Here is a 16,007-nt window from a genome sequence, read left to right as displayed (position 1 = left end):
TTTTTTTTTTTTTTTTTTTTTTTTTTTTTTTTTTTTTTTTTTTTTTTTTTTTTTTTTTTTTTTTTTTTTTTTTTATCGATACTCAATGATCAATTCCATGTTTATTTGCAAACCCATCTTCCATGTGGAATTATTTTAACGCTTGGTGAAATTTCTCAGGTATACGAGACTCACGGTCGATTAGCCTTAGAAGTTGGTGACCTGCCGGAGTATAATCAGGTTTGTGTGGAAATATAATTGCTGGAGTTTCAATTTGAGTACACAGATACCATCTTCTTGACTTTTGTTCCTTCTTATTTATTTATTTATTATTTATTTTTTATTTTTGTAGAAAAGATGACTTCAGTCCACTGTTTAATTTTAAAGTCTATTGGTTTAGTTTTTTTACTTTAATGATTTTGGAAATCTTTTCCTGGTTTATAAATTCGAAGAAGGAATTATGTAAGAAGATTCAACTTTCAAGCCTATTTTCTGTGCTTTCAGTGCCAATCACAGCTAACGACTCTGTATGCCGAGGGAATTGAGGGATGTTACATGGAATTTGCTGCTTATAACTTACTCTGTGCGATCTTGCACTCTAACAACAAAAGAGATCTATTATCATTGATGTCAAGGTCAGTGGAGCATCATTCCCTGTTTTTCTACATTTCTTTATTTTGTTAATTGGTGCGCCCAGCATTATGAAAGATTAATCACCGTCTTGTAAAATTTGAATGTTTACTGTTTGTGGTTTCTTTGGATTTAAGTTCCCTCAATTGAAATATTCAAATACTATGTAAACATGGAAAGGTTATTCAATTTGGTTACCCCTTCTAACCAGGGATGTGGGCTAAAACACATTTTTCAAATCTTAACTCATACTAGCTGTTACATCGTTGAACTATCCTTTAAAACAAGTTTCTCGTGAATCTAGGTGTATCTGAAGTCAACAAACTCTTTAAAAGCCCATGTTAAATTGAAGTTTCTTGAGTAATTGAGAGCATTTATGTGCCCCGCAGGTGTTGCTTTCTTACAAAATTTAGCTAGCATGTGACAAATCTGTGGTATCGAGTAACGGTTGTTGCTCTGAATATGGGTTCCTGGTTAAGCTTTTGTTGGTTTAACTTGTAGAATCTTAGTTGTATTCCACTTGCTCCATATTTTTATGAACAAAGTTGATTTTTGTTGTCGAATCTTAGTTGTATCCACTTGCTGATTTTTTTTGTTGAATTTCCTTGTCCTGAGGAAAGGTTGTCAGATCAAGCAAAAAAAGATGTAGCTGTTAGCCATGCTCTCGCAGTTCGTGCTGCTGTCACCTCTGGGAATTATGTCAAGTTCTTCAGACTGTACAAAGCAGCTCCCAACTTAAATGCATGTCTGATGGGTGGGTCCCTTGTCCATTAAAGTTACTTAATTGAGAAATATTATGCTGGTAAATGCCAATTGTTTTAAAGGACAAACCAATTATTTCTCTTTTGCCTCTTTGCAGATCTCTACTCAGAAAAGATGCGTTACAAAGCTCTAAATTCCATGTCTCGTTCATATCGCCCTTCTCTACCTGTTCCTTACATTGCTCAGGTCTTAGGCTTTTCTACTTCATCTGGAGACGAAGTTAGGGACAAGGACGTGGATGGATTAGAAGAATGTACGGAATGGTTGAAAGGGCATGGAGCTTGCCTCATAACAGATAATAATGGAGAGATGCAGCTTGATGCAAAAGTAAGTTGATTCTCGCCTTTATGATCGACCTTTGAATGGATTGTTTATTTTTATTTTTTATATAATGAATAACCAAGGGCCCATTAACAAGAAAAGCGCACTAGAAAAGATACTTTATGTATCTCGGTTTAGAAAAAAAACAAAATCCTGGAAGGTATTTACAAAATTCTACTGGAAAAAACGTGGTCTTGCTGAAGTCCAAAAATCTCCAAGATTGTACCACTCCTTGAGTTTCCTGGTTGGTAAAGAGCGAGGTCAAGTCTTGATGACCACGTATGTAGGGTATAATAGCCTATAAGTTAGCTGGGTAAAATCTCCAAGATTGTACCACTCCTTGAGTTTCCTGGTTGGTAAAGAGCGAGGTCAAGTCTTGATGACCACGTATGTAGGGTATAATAACCTATAAGTTAGCTGGGTAACTATACATAAAAGGGTAACCAGTTGTCTTGGAAGAATAGTAAAGGCAAGATGGCTAGGCACACACAGATATTAAAAAAAAAAAAATTATGTTCCTCTCAAGTCGAATAATTTACAAAACAGCAGAAGGAAAAGGAAAACCTGAATGCCAGGGAGCATTTCCTTCTATCTCGAATCCCCTATGCTCTCAACTAGAAAGGGTCATAAAAAAGAATAATATGGATTAAAAGTGTAACAAGTACGTAAATAGTGAGTGATTCATCTTTATCTTTCCTGGACCATGTGCATGCATTGTTAAAATTTTGGCTTAAAGTACATCGTAGTGTTACTTAGCCTGTGTATTCCAGGTTAAAATTTGCTTCATAGGTGCACGTATATAAATGTTTGTGCGAAGCGGGCCATGTGAACATATCATAGTAGGTCGCCTCATTTCGAAAAAGAATCAAATGCATGAGTTATATATAATATGTGAAACTTGTTGCATATTTTGAATTCTAGAAGTGGTTTACAACATAAACTTTGACATTGTCTCGTGTTTGAATGTGACGACTCGATTTTCATTTGCAGGCTTCATCTACAACCCTCTATATGCCAGAGCCTGAAGATGCGGTGGCTCATGGAGATGCAAGTCTTGCTGTGAACGACTTTTTTACACGAGCATCCTCATAAAACAAAAGAAAAGAAAGTAGGTGCATCCTGTTGTTCCTAGCAAACTGGACACTTTTACTGTCCTCAACAAGCTGATGTAAAAAACAAAGGATGCTTCATATCGACTGAACTTTCGGAGGAAGATTACACTATTCCCATCTCCAGTTTGTAACAGTATAGAAGGATGGACAGGTACAGTGTTAAGATTTGAGTGAAACTATCAATATATGCCTTGAATGGGAGAGAGGAATAGCATTCTGTTCAGGAATCATCATAACTGTTCATTATTTATTGGTATTACTAGCACTAGCAAAGATTGATAGAGAAATAAAAGTAAATTGTATTTTAATGTATGTATGAGAATCGTATGTGATTTGAATTTTGCTATTAATTTTTTCTCCTTCGAAAATTGATTTTGTCCTCTGTTTTTTGAAAGTTATTCAGTTTTTTAATAGGCAATTATGTTTCTAATAGTAAACAAAAAATGTTATGAAAGTGTATCAAATTTATCCAATTAATTAAAAGATGACTTGTTTGACTCTTGCCTTACACACACGGTGGGCAAATGGCCGAACCAGGTATAATTATCAAATTAGAACAATATAATATGTTCTCAAAATATAAATAAATAAATAAAAGCACGCAAATTTCTATATATTTATTTATTTAGCGAACAGTAATTTCTATATCCATTTGAATATTCATTTTTATATAATAAAAAATAACAGTTTTATAGAGCCCAGGAGGAAACACATTTTTCTCTCTTAAATATCATGTTTGAAAGCAGTATAATCTGAAAAGAGACCGCAACACTTCCTAAGGTTCTAAAGATTATTAAATTAAATTTTACTACAAAAGTAAAATGAAAAAAATATTTGATAAAAGTGAGCCTTTAGTAATCGACATATAATTTTTCCCTTCCTTCTTCCATCAAGTCGGAAGTTCAAATTCTTATACCGTACTCGAGTATTTGATGGTCGAAAATACCAAGATATATGAGACTCACTCACCCTTAATCAATGATGAAATTGTATATTGGTCATGACTTTTCCGCCAAGGATTCAAATCTCCTATGAACCTACAATTAAAAAGAAACAAGAAGATAAAAAAAGGAACACCTCCCCTCATCTATCTACCAAATGGAATGGATTATCAAGCATTCCTCAGTTATGAATCTAGATTTTCTATAAGCGTACAAGAAATGAGGACTACTATAGACGAATTGGACATAATACCATTTTCTTGAGCTCATCTTGGGCTGATAAGATTTCCAAGCTGTTCTTTGCTACCAACTGATCATCAACAATTACAAGATTTTTTTCATACAGAGCTCGGTTCTGGTTCAAGATATCAGCAAAATTTCCAGGAACCCATCGGATAGGTGAGTTGGAACATAATGAAATCTTCTCACCTATCAATAGAAACAGCAGGCAAGACTAGCAATACTGTGATGATATGTTTGCTTTGAACAGTTCCGCATTTCCTGTATCTCTACCATACAAGACACTGACTGAATCACATCGCATCAACTACCAGTGCAGAAGTTTGATTATATTTGATCATCAGAGAAGTTAACAGCGAGATCCCAATAATGACCGACACCAGCATCAGCAAAAATCTTCCGAGCAGCTGCCTCGGTCATGCACTCGTGGATAGAAAATCTATTGAAGCTAGACTTGGCAACACTTCCTTGCCATACCAATGAACATTTGTTGACAGGCTTGTCTTCATGTTCCTCCTCATCATCCTCCTCTTTCACAGAATCGGTCCAATTTATACGCCTGAGCATAAGCTTCCCATACCTTTTGATGGACTTGCTTCCCCCTTCAACAAACAGTACACTGATGCCATCACATATCACAGCACATCCAGACAAACGGTTCTCTCTAGCATTAACATCGACTTTAAACCGGGCCTGTGGGTGTGATAAATCGTTGATTTTGTAAACAGACACAATTGTCTCAAGTGAACTTGAATCATCAAAAAGTTTGCGTTCTTTCTTCTCGCGGCGCTCTGCAGGGGTAAGTTTTCGTGCAACATTTCTATCAATGTGAGCTTGTTCCCTCTCAGCAGCTGCAGCACGAATCTCCTTCTCGAGTTTAGTAGGATCTTGGGTTGCTTCTGAGCCAAGAACTTTCATTAAATTGCTCATTTTAACTTTTGGTTTAGGTGGTTCTATCAGGCCTTGTCTAATCATTTCCTGTCTATCTTTCTCCTTTGCTAGACGACGCTGTGTACGAAGTTTTTTCTGCTCCTTCTTTGTTAGCTTTAGGGGTTGAGGAGGTGGGGGAGCTGGCTCAGCAGGAGGTTCAATAGGACGAGGATGCTCCACATATATAGTAATCTTATCCTTCCTTAATTTTTCATTGGCCACAACACCATCTCCCACATCCTCATATGTGCCGGAATGCAAAAGGGGGACATCCCTAAATATTTTTATAAAATAATAGCATATTAAAATTGAATCTCAGAAGATGCCCCAATATAAGCTAGAAATTAACAAAATGCTAAAAATAAAATGACTACACAACAGGAGAACGGGAAAAATGGATGTAAGCAGTTTGAACTCCTAGCTTACAATTTTTTTATATATAAAAAACAGAACAAAATAGTTCAAGAAATACCAGAATAGAAAATAACAGCTTACCACCACTCAATTTCAGGAATTGATTCTTTCGTTTTTTCCTTCACGATAACTCTCTCTGATACCTCGATCAAATTCGGATTTATATCAGGTGCAGCCTTTGCCTTGGCCAATTGTGCTTGCTTCTCTTTTCGTTCTTTAGCTTGTGCCTCTCCAAATTTACTCTATAACAAAAAAAATAAGAGATTTTTCAATATAAAGTACGCAAACGTTCTTTCACCAAAAAACAAGTGTGAAAGAAACTATAAGTACCCTCAATTTTATGGTTTCAGCCTCCTTAGACCACTTCCCTTCCTCAACAAACTGGAAACTCATTCTCTTTGGCCTCAGCAATTTCGTTTTATTTATACCCATCCTCTCATCAAAATGAGGGTTTGAATCTGGATCCACATCAAGTTCAGGTTTAAGAATCTGAAATGCATCCTTTTTTTGCTTGTTGATGTTAACCTGCGAATTAAAAAAAATATATATACAAGGTTAATCCATTCAAATTTCATCTTTAATAAAAATAAAAAACTCTAGAAGTTTTATAAGTTCATTCCAAACCTTAAGAGTACTAAGGTTGCTGGGTTTGGTTATATTAACAACATTTCCTTGTTCGTCAATTTCCCTGCCAAGTGCATCAAGACAAAGAACAGGGGCCTTGACTAGCTTTTGTGGAACAGCAACGTCTGTTGCTGTGTTCCCTGGAAACAAATTTATGAGAGGAGCAAACTCTGGATCCTGTCGAAATCCCATCCTAGCAGCGAGCTCCTGTGCACGTTTGACAGCTTCAAAATGGGGTATAGAGGTAAGGCCAGCCAGAACATTAATACCACCATTAAGTGCACTGGCAACAGAAGGTAATGTCGATGAACTTGATGCTACCCCAATTGAAAGGGTTGTAGCATTATTTGTAGTTGGCGATTGCCCCAATACACCAGGTTTAGCTTTCTCCTCCAATTTCACAACTGAGCTGCTTGCAGAACTTGACCCCCCAAACTTCTTCATCTAAAAGATCAAATAGAAACACTTGATACACAGAGGAAATACCCCATACATACATCCATATATAATTAAAACCAACATTAGAGTATGGGGAAGATAGCTAGGCTGGATCAAAGTATCTCTGTTTCCTAACTTACCAGAGGAATTTTCTTCAACTTCTCGGCCAATTCTTTCTGCATCTGTAAGGCTTTCTTAGCTTTAGCTAAAGCATCAAGAGAGAGATTTCCACTTTTCCCAGCAGTTGAAGATGTCCCATCTGTACTAGATTTTCCATGAACCTCATGAGATCTGGTAATACTAACTCCCTTATTTTCATTTGTGGTAGAAATTGAAGATACCTTGATAGGAAGGGGATGACTATGGTGTAAAAAATTCTGGGGCACACTTCCTGATGACATATTGATGGGTTCTACCATAGCTCCCTGCAAGATTATGACGTTAGCTCCTTGAGTTCACTACTAGCCACTGCCTAAAGGCATCATAATCATGAAAGAATCTCAATATTATAGAATTAATCGATATATACATAATACCAAAACAAATGTAAACAAGGTAAGAATCACTATAAGGAACCTGTGCGTACGTTATAAACCATACAATTAACAAAGGTACAAAATATGTCTGCTCTGACATCCAAGAAACATCTAGTAACCTCAGTCTCACTTCCACTTCAAAATTAATGACTAGAAGATTGTCAGGATGCTTGATATACCCATGACTGAATAAAAACCCTGACTTGAATATAAATATTTCTTCTTCGAAACAGAATACATCCCCTCAAAGCTTAAACTTAGAAAATTCATTATGGTATAACTTTAACTGGCATAGCTTAATCAAATAAAATCCTTGAGCTTATACCCACTATCAACAGCACCTAATTAGAATAAGACTATTGTGAGTAATTGGGCATTTCATACTATCAATGAAATGGGTTCTTATACAAAGAAACATAACTTGTTCACGACTATACATTTCATACCCCTATGAATAATAAACATCCTGCCGAAAAAAATTATCAGGCTTCACTGTGTTTAGAGAGAGACAAGTTTGCCCACACAAAAACCCCCTCTCATAAAGAAAGCCAAGAGGTTACACAACCACATTATAATTAATTTCCTGCAAGTTCCAGAAAACAAGGATTTAATTACTCTTTGGATCTGATGCATCTTTCTTCAGATACATTTACACGCAAAGCTCTAAAAGGAGGAAAAGAAAGGGGTGTTGAGCGGGGGAAATTAGTTAGAAGGAATGTTTGTGAGGGCTCAAATCCATGTAGCGACCTCAGCAAGCCTAAGGGGAGAAACAACATAAAATAACAGAAAAGAGTGAAGTCAGCGAGGAAAGAACCTTGAAGTGTTCAGGAGATATGAAGGAGTCTGAAAAGTCTCTTCAAATGTACTTTGTTACATTTTTCAGAAACAAGAGACACTTTCCCCACCACTGATGATTTGAACAGTGGAACGAAATTGAATTACCAAATGAAATGTAAAGTAAAACACAGTGGCAAGCATAGATGATAGAACCTGATCGGTACGTGAACGCTTATGAACAGTAAAATGGTTTTACAATCAATGGCAATGTTTTATGAAGATATTATACTAGTGTAATTCATTACGATAAAAATGGAGTATATGCATGGAACTTACATTCCCCAGTGACCCTTTATCATCAGTGGTGCCTCCAAACTGAACTTTCCCATCCTCGGCATTTCCACCATTATCCTCTTCCTCTACCCTATCCTCAAACCGCTTCCTCTCCCTCCTTCCCCTACCACTCAAGTTCGCTTCGCCATCTTTCTCATCGTCAGCCAATCTCCTCCGCTCCTTTTTCGCACCCGTCTCAGCTCCATTCTCTTCATTCCCATCTTCAATCCGTCTAAGATCCTTTCCATCTTCCGAAGCCCTAGCCTTCTTCTCACCGCCATCAAACCTATCCTCACTTCCTCCCCTCTCCTTCCTCTTGTTTGAGCGTACAGAATTCTGGGTTGGCTCGAACGACCCTTCCTGTTCATGATCATTGTCTGATTGCTCGTGCCTCACCTTGCGCAGCTTGCCCCGCCCTTCACTTCCCTCTCTCACCCCTCTCGGTTCATTTGACCGCTCTCTCTTAGACGAATCCCTGTCTCTACTTCTTTCTCTATCCTCCCTATGCTCATAAGACCTTTCCCGCCGATGTTCGTGATCGCGCGGCTCATGGGAACGCTCGCGCTTCGAATCACGGTCCGATCGATGGTGCCGCCGGCGATGGTGGTGATCGGATTCACGATGCTTTTCATCCTTAGAGAAATGCTTTTCCTCGGCGTCTCGACTTCGATGCTTGTGGTCTCGATCGCGTTCTTCTCGAGAACGCTTGCTCGATTTCTCCTTCTCGGAAACCCTATCCATTTCCAGGCGCCCACAGGCTCTGAACCTGAACGTCCTTCCCCCTTTCTTCTTTCTCTCTGTCTAAGGCTGAGTGAGAGAGTTCGTCCGGGCCGGATTAGCAGTGCAATTGCGGCTCACGTTTATGATGGGGTTTTCTCGGTTCTTGTGAACCGGCCGGTTGAATTTTGAACCGTGACATTGGGATATTCTATCCGCCGCCACTCCACTCAAGCAAAAACTCCCTCAAATTATTAAGTTGTCTATAAAACTTGTCTCGTAGTTAAATTAATCTCTAAAACTTTAATTGTGTTTAAATTTTTTTTTAAAAGGTTAATCGATTTATTTGTGTCAAATAAAAGGGGTGAATTTCTAATTTTTTATTTTTTTTACTATGTAACTTTATTTTTATTCTCTCATAAAATATTATTATTATTCTAAAAATTACAAGGTTACCCTCCATTTATTCGAATATTATACTAAAATCAAAACATACAAGGACACTTTCGTGACCCCAAATGAAGTGAAAACTCGAACACCGCCATACCATTTAAGTTCCGCTACGATTATATATAAATCAATTCGATCACCTTAAACAATGTGAGATGCACCATAATACAATACACATTACAGAATTGAATTCCTTCACTTTTATACAAAATCTACTGATGATTCATTCGTGTGTTCTTCTTGAATGATAAGAGTGTAGCCTATCTCATATCTTCCCTCACCATTTGAGCAAATACCTTACTCATCGAAACACCGGCGATATCGACAGCACTTCCCGTGCTGAATTGAGTCGTCGATACACTCGCCTCCCAACTGTTGGAAAGATCAGCTTGTGAGGATGATTCCTTTAAATGAAGAGATCTTTCATTCCCTTGGAGTTGGAGTGCACACTCCAGATTCCACAGAATGTTTCCCATGGTTGGACGATCCATCCCGCATTCTGCCAAGCATTTATCTGCTGTCTCTACATATTTTCTTAGAGATTCTAGCTCGACTTCCTCGACAATACAAGCATCAACGATCGCCTCCAGCTGATCTCTTCCCTTCCTCATCACCCATTCAATTAAATTCACCTTCTCCCTTGGAAGAGATGGATCAATGACAGGCCTACCGCAAAGGATTTCAAACATTACCACGCCAAAAGAGTACACATCTGATTTTTCGGTCAGTTGCTGCGTCGTTAAGTACTCAGGATCGAGATAGCCAAAGCTTCCTTTCACCGCTGTACTGACATGAGTCTTGTCGAATTCCGGGCCGATCTTCGAGAGTCCGAAGTCTGCAACTTTGGCCATGTAGTTTTGATCTAGAAGAATGTTTGCAGTTTTGACATCTCTGTGGATGATTGCCTTTGTGGAGCCAGTGTGAAGGTAGTGAAGTCCTCTAGCTGAGCCAATGCAGACCTCAAGCCTTTGTTTCCAGCTCAAACTTGGAAGTTCTGATCCATACAAATGGTCCTTGAGGGTCCCTTTTTCCATGTACTCATAAATTATAATCATCTCATCTTGCTCATCGCAGTACCCGATCAGAGATACCAAATGACGGTGGCGAAATTGGGATAGCATCTCGATTTCGGTTCGGAACTCTGCAAGACCCTGCTGAGATTTCGAAGTCCCTCTTTTCACTGCCACTTCTGTGTTGTCCCTTAACATTCCCTTGTAAACTTTCCCAAACCCTCCAAGGCCAATGGCTAAACTTTCACTAAAATGATCTGTAGCTTCCAGAATAGCTGCAAGAGGATATCGATAACCGATTTTCGAGCTTGAAAAGCCAACAGATCCAATGATATACTTGCTTTCTCTTCCATTCACACCATAATTGTCCTCTTCCTTCGAGTGGCGAACGAGCGCCAATCGCCTTCTTCTTCTGCACAACACAATGACGAGAGTGGCCAAAACAGCAGCAACAAGCAGTCCAGCAACCAAGCCTGCTATAAGACCAACTTTTACATTGGAAACTTTCTTCGAGTCTAAATCAAACGAGGGTTCGTCAAGGCTCCCCCGAGAATTGCTTATTTTCATGATCTCGAGCCCATTAAGAATGGCAGCTGAGTACTCATGAAAGTTGCTAGGGCCAACACTGATTTTGAACTTAGAGCTGTCAATTGGACTGGCTATGGTGTCCAGAACATAGGGTGCACCTAGGATGCCCGAAGTGAGCTTACCAATATCAAGATGATCTTTAACCTTCCATGAGTTAACATAAACATTGAAGGACAGCGATCTGAGAGAAAGATCTATAATATCACAGAAATGATAACGAATCAGATATTCATAGCCTGGATCGACGTCGAATGACCACGATACATTAACATTAGCATTCGCATCAGCATCAGCTCCTAATTGAGTTGCTGTTCCATATACAGAACGGGGGGCCATAATTTCAGAGTCTCTTGTCATATTCACTTTTGTAAGATTTGACACAAACTTTCCAACGATGACCTGATCATTATGCATCAAGAATGGCCCATCCGCAACCCAAAGGCGTGAGAGAGTATCATCGTTCGGAGAAACAGTTTCATTGCCCATATTCACTCTAGCAACAGTCTCCAACGCCCTGTTCCCCAAACTTCTTACAAGCTTCTCAACAGTGGGAACACTCGAGGGAATCAGTTCATTAGGGACAGAAACAACTTCCAAGGCATTGATGAAGGCAAATGAATTCACCATGGGAGTGAATGTAAGAACAAGATTACTGGAAGTAACATTCAGAGAATATTCCTTGATTACCGAGCCACTGTCCATCTGAAATTCTTTGAGAAGGGTGATATTTTGAGCAGAAACTGAGAATCTAGCCAAACTCAAGTCCATGTTTCCAGAAACAAAAGGGTAAAAGTAGAGGCGGATCCAGTGCCTGCCCTGCTTCTTTATTTTGAAGTTGTATTTGGAAGTTGTTTCAAATATTTTTGCAGTTCGAAGGAGAGATGAGAATAAGAACAATGGAGATGAACTAGATACGTTGCTTGTAGTGGAAAGAGATTTCCCATTTGGGTTGGAAAGAATATTAGATGAAAAATCATCAGATATAAATAGACGATCTCCTACTGTACTATTGGAGGATGATCCACAATCGATCAGAAAATTATCATCGGGAGTGAATCCTGATGAAAGAGATGATGATAAGCACAGAGCACAAAGAATCCAGATGAGAAAATGATCATTTGAAGCTCTCATGGCGGCTATCTTTCAGAGATGAAGCGAGATTTACAATGAAGATGATCAAAACAGAAAATAGATTGAAACAAAAAAACAACAAATCAGAGAATCCCGAAGGCGATTCCAAGAAAAACAAGGGCCCAATGAGCGAAAGAATCAATCACCACAGAAGGAAGCCTTCATTGTCCGCCATTAAAGCAAGAGTAAGAAACAACCTAGAAGAATCAATCAGTATGCAACAAAACTCAAGTCGATCAAGAACATTCAGAAATGGAAGCAAATTTGAGATTCCAAGAGACAGATGAAGTGGAAAAAATAGCTTGGAACACGAAGCTCCAAACAGAACGAATCCAATTACCAAGATCAAAAGAACTCAGAAGCCAAAACAAGTGAACAAGCAAAAGAATCAGATACCATCCGCCATTAACGCAAGTACTAAGAAACAGCCAGGAGAATCTCACTCTTAATTACAATCAAGGACACTCGAGTCAATCAAACCAATCATGCAAGCCAGAACGACAAAGGCAGATGAAATCGGTTCGCTTCAATTTCAAAGAACCAAAAAGCGAAACAATAAACAACCTATCACGTTGTGTTTGACAAATTCGCGGAATACGACTGAAAAAAGCCACAAGGGAAATGGAAAGGCTGAGCAGATTGGATAAGCAAGAGCGGGGTCAAAGTCGTTTGAAGGAAGGGCTCAGAACAGCTACGGCGATCGATGACTCGAAGCGGAGGGACCCATAGGCCCACAGTTGGTAGAACGGCCATTGTTTGGTATGAAAATGGCGGAGAAGCTTCGTGCTGGTGGGAATAATGGAAAGGATACGGAGGAATATTTTTTTCCCGCAAAATAATTAAAGAGATCTTTTAAAAAAAATTATTAATTCTAATCTCTTCGCTTCTTCTATATAAATATTTCATTAAGATTAGGGTAAGATTAGCGTGTGCTAATATTTTATAGATTAATTTTTATTTTTAATGAAATAATTATTTAAAATAAATTATAAAATTAACTTTAAAAAATTACAAAAAATATTAAGGGAATTTACCGTGAACGATATTATTACCGTTATTATCCTCCTTTGGAGATAAACAGCTGGAAGGTTGTCAGTGTCAGAATTAGGAAATAGCGCGTTTTTTTTTCCTTTTGGTTCGTACGAGACCACTTTTTTATTTGTTTATTTTTATTTTTATTTTTATTTTTTATTGACAAAATAATTAACTATGCTGAGAGATGTCCCACAAGAAATTTTGATTTTATGTGGAAAATTATTTTCGGTTGTTTTTAAAAAATAAATTATATCTAAATAGAATAATTTTTCAAAATGTTTGAATAGGTTATTATAGTGTAATTTTTATTTTTATTTTTCAAAAATTTTAATTTATATACAGATGTAATATAAAAATATAAAAAATAAAAAGTGGATCGGAAGGAAGAACTGAAATGCATAATTTAATCTTTGTACTCTTCCTCATTTAACTTATAGGGTAGAATCTTTTAAATGTACACGTTGTCAATGTAAATAAGGACTTTCGATTCCATGGGATAAATTGACATTTTTAAATATGCATTTTTCAACTATTACCTCCCCGGACAATATCATTGTATTTTCTTTGTCTTGACCCGTCCTTTTAAGGAATAATTTGAAATTACAATTTTATGCTTTGTATTATATTTTGCTACTCAAGTTTTAAGACTATAATGTCACAGATACGAGATAGAGACATCAAAAAATTTGACGTATAAAATATATTATCAAAGAGATATTCGGGCATTTGAATGGGTCATTTGTCGTGATGAATAATAAGACGTGTACCATACATTAATAATTATTGAATCCTATGAAATGATGATCATGATTTAGTTGGTTCAACAATTATGCAGTGGAATATAAAATTATTAACTATAAAAAATAGTCATTTAATTCACAAATATGTTGATTTGTGTCACATAAATCATATGGTGTAATAATTCTATAAACTTTCAATTTGGGTTTAATAAATCTTTAAACTTTATAGTTTGTGCCTAGAAGATCTATGAACTATAAAACGTGCCAAATAAATTTATAAACTTTTAATTTTGTGTTTTAATAGGTTTAAAAGCTTTACTAACTCCAACTTACTAATAAGTCTAGAAATTATTTATTTGTGTCATATAAATTTTATTAAATACTATAGACATTTACCTTTATAAAATTTATTATACAAAATATAAAAATACTTATTAACCTACCGATTAAATATGTAGTTTAACCTAAATTAGTTAGGGTAATTTATTATTTTAGTAGACTTTGAAAACTTCAAAATAAATGATTAGAAACCAAAGTTAATTAGATACATGATTTTCAACGCAACGGTTTGATTATAATATGGCATCAAAGGCATAATGAAGACCAGAATGCCTTCAACGTTCTCGTTTGGACGGCAGTTCACCAAAAAAACATTTATTTATTTGTGTTTTTATTTATTTGTTTTATTTTATTAATTACAGTGTTTTCTTCTGGTTTGGATCAAATTTAGGGTCCACTTTAATTTCAACCGTGATGACTTTATAAATCGTGTTACATGTGAAAAATTGTATGCATAATTTTAATTTCATAAATATAAAATCAGTTTACAGCGAATTAATTAGAATAATTTTGAGAATAATATTTTAAATAACTTTTTTTGAGATAATTTTAAACACTTCACACTATCTAATAAAATTCATTATAATAATTTTATTGAAAAATCACTTTCCATTCTTAAATTCTTATAAATATAACAACTTCAATTTTTTTTAATAATTTAGATAGCAAAATACTTATAAATATTTAATTTATTTTGTAAAAAATAGTGTTACTATTTAATTACATTTATTGTAGAGGTAAATGGGTAAACTACTCATAGATACAATCAATTTATAAATTTTAAATTTTTTAGATATAAAATTATAAATTAATCAATAAATACGAGGTAAAATTGTAAGTAATATAAATCACTTTAATTTACAAAAAATCTTATTTTGAAATAACTATCGAAAAAAAAGTTTTTAAAAATATTTTTTTTTCTATAACCATATTTGAAATTTAAATTGTATTTTAGTATAATTTATTGAGTTATTTTAGGTAATAAAAACTAGTTCTATTTAATATGAATAAATAAGAATTAGTTTTTAAAAAAATTATATTAATTCTTTTTAAGGTATGATAATTTGAAATATAAAAAATGTTTTAAAGTTTATAGTAGAAAAATCTTCGTAATATATTTTAATAAATTAAAATAGCATATTGATAATTGATAAAATTTCTAATATATTTGATTGTAACTAAATAAATATGTGATCTAAAATAAGTCGGTAAAAAATAATATATATATACATATGTTTAATTATAAGATAGTGCAAACGGATTCATAAATACTAGGATGAGATTACAACATCAAAATTAATTTTATTTAATCATCCATGGATATAAATAATATAAAATATATATTAAAATAAAAACTAGCGGAGGGTTAATTTTTAAAAATTGAGTTTGGAAGTGACTGTGAAATGCATTGAAAAAGTAATGCTATTTAGTTGTTGACGTTAGTTAGATTAATTATAAATAATAGGCCATTTGTAGCTTTTAATCAAAAATCAAACTGTTAATTTGTCAGGTGACTCGCACAAGGTTTGAATATTATGGCTAATTCCACATTATATATATATATATATTCAAATATGAATTTAGATCTTGATTTTTTATGATTATGTTTACTAAATCCCCAAATTCTAAATAATTTTAATTACATTCATCAAGTTTTAACTATAAAATTAATAAATCGAAAATTAATATAATTATAACGAGAAAATTTGACTAAACTAATAACTTTATCAATGATTTATCAAAAAACTTTTTGTTTTTAATTTTAATAATTATTAGGTAGAATGAAACGTATAAAAATTAATTTTTTTTTCAACTTAGTTGAATTTAATTATCAATGTAATTAATATTTACTTTTTGTTTTAAATTATATGTTTGTCAGTGGTTTAGTGAGACAATTATAAACTCCCACTCAAATGTTAGTAAAGTTTTAAACGCTCGTATATTAAATCTCTTGATAAAT

General features: G+C 35.2%; 3 protein-coding genes across 7 annotated transcripts in view; 1 reads left to right on the top strand and 2 right to left on the bottom strand.

Moving 5' to 3' along the window:
- The window catches only part of LOC111466883 (SAC3 family protein A), a 9,845-nt gene extending 6,729 nt beyond the window's left edge, over positions 1-3,116 (top strand). For all 3 annotated transcript variants that reach the window (XM_023111751.1, XM_023111660.1, XM_023111593.1), the window contains 5 exons: positions 160-219; positions 484-614; positions 1,230-1,363; positions 1,469-1,698; positions 2,683-3,116. In XM_023111751.1, coding sequence (XP_022967519.1) covers positions 160-219; positions 484-614; positions 1,230-1,363; positions 1,469-1,698; positions 2,683-2,784 — 657 coding nt within the window. In that variant the 3' untranslated portion in view covers positions 2,785-3,116. The remainder of the gene's footprint in view (positions 1-159; positions 220-483; positions 615-1,229; positions 1,364-1,468; positions 1,699-2,682) is intronic.
- Positions 3,117-3,800: 684 nt separating this feature from the next.
- LOC111478519 (protein RDM16-like) lies at positions 3,801-8,876 on the bottom strand. 3 transcript variants are annotated; one of them, XR_002717489.1, is made up of 7 exons: positions 8,041-8,876; positions 6,532-6,816; positions 5,954-6,397; positions 5,660-5,854; positions 5,411-5,571; positions 3,999-5,189; positions 3,801-3,841 (listed from the first exon to the last, which is right to left on the bottom strand). XR_002717489.1 is itself a non-coding variant. In XM_023122817.1 (6 exons), the coding sequence occupies exons 1-6, from the start codon at positions 8,776-8,778 to the stop codon at positions 4,313-4,315; spliced, it is 2,700 nt and encodes an 899-aa protein (XP_022978585.1). In that variant the 5' UTR covers positions 8,779-8,876; the 3' UTR covers positions 3,951-4,312. The 3 variants fall into 3 exon arrangements, 2 of the variants coding, with proteins under 2 accessions (XP_022978585.1, XP_022978587.1); XM_023122817.1 differs by lacking the exon at positions 3,801-3,841 and having other exon boundaries at positions 3,951-5,189; XM_023122819.1 differs by lacking the exons at positions 3,801-3,841; positions 8,041-8,876 and having other exon boundaries at positions 3,951-5,189; positions 6,532-6,650; positions 6,733-6,816.
- Positions 8,877-9,278: 402 nt separating this feature from the next.
- Positions 9,279-12,743, bottom strand: LOC111484343 (probable receptor-like protein kinase At2g39360). Its single transcript, XM_023130892.1, has one exon. It carries the CDS (start codon positions 11,931-11,933, stop codon positions 9,465-9,467), a length of 2,469 nt encoding a protein of 822 aa, XP_022986660.1. The 5' UTR covers positions 11,934-12,743; the 3' UTR covers positions 9,279-9,464.
- Between the last annotated feature and the right edge of the window lie 3,264 nt (positions 12,744-16,007).

Source organism: Cucurbita maxima, unplaced genomic scaffold, assembly GCF_002738345.1.
Source record: "Cucurbita maxima cultivar Rimu unplaced genomic scaffold, Cmax_1.0 Cma_Scf00001, whole genome shotgun sequence".
Classification (NCBI taxonomy): Eukaryota; Viridiplantae; Streptophyta; class Magnoliopsida; order Cucurbitales; family Cucurbitaceae; genus Cucurbita; species Cucurbita maxima.
The sequence above is the reverse complement of the archived record's forward strand: the minus strand, read 5'-3'. Positions and strand labels throughout refer to the sequence as shown.

Excerpts from the sequence above, each read along its gene's own strand:
- LOC111478519 (XM_023122817.1), bottom strand. The coding sequence starts at position 8,778 with ATGGATAGGGTTTCCGAGAAGGAGAAATCGAGCAAGCGTTCTCGAGAA. Across the intron at positions 6,817-8,040 it reads ATAAAGGGTCACTGGGGAAT|GGAGCTATGGTAGAACCCAT; the intron begins GTAAGTTCCATG and ends ATAATCTTGCAG. Across the intron at positions 6,398-6,531 it reads AGTTGAAGAAAATTCCTCTG|ATGAAGAAGTTTGGGGGGTC; the intron begins GTAAGTTAGGAA and ends TTGATCTTTTAG.
- LOC111484343 (XM_023130892.1), bottom strand. The coding sequence starts at position 11,933 with ATGAGAGCTTCAAATGATCATTTTCTCATCTGGATTCTTTGTGCTCTG.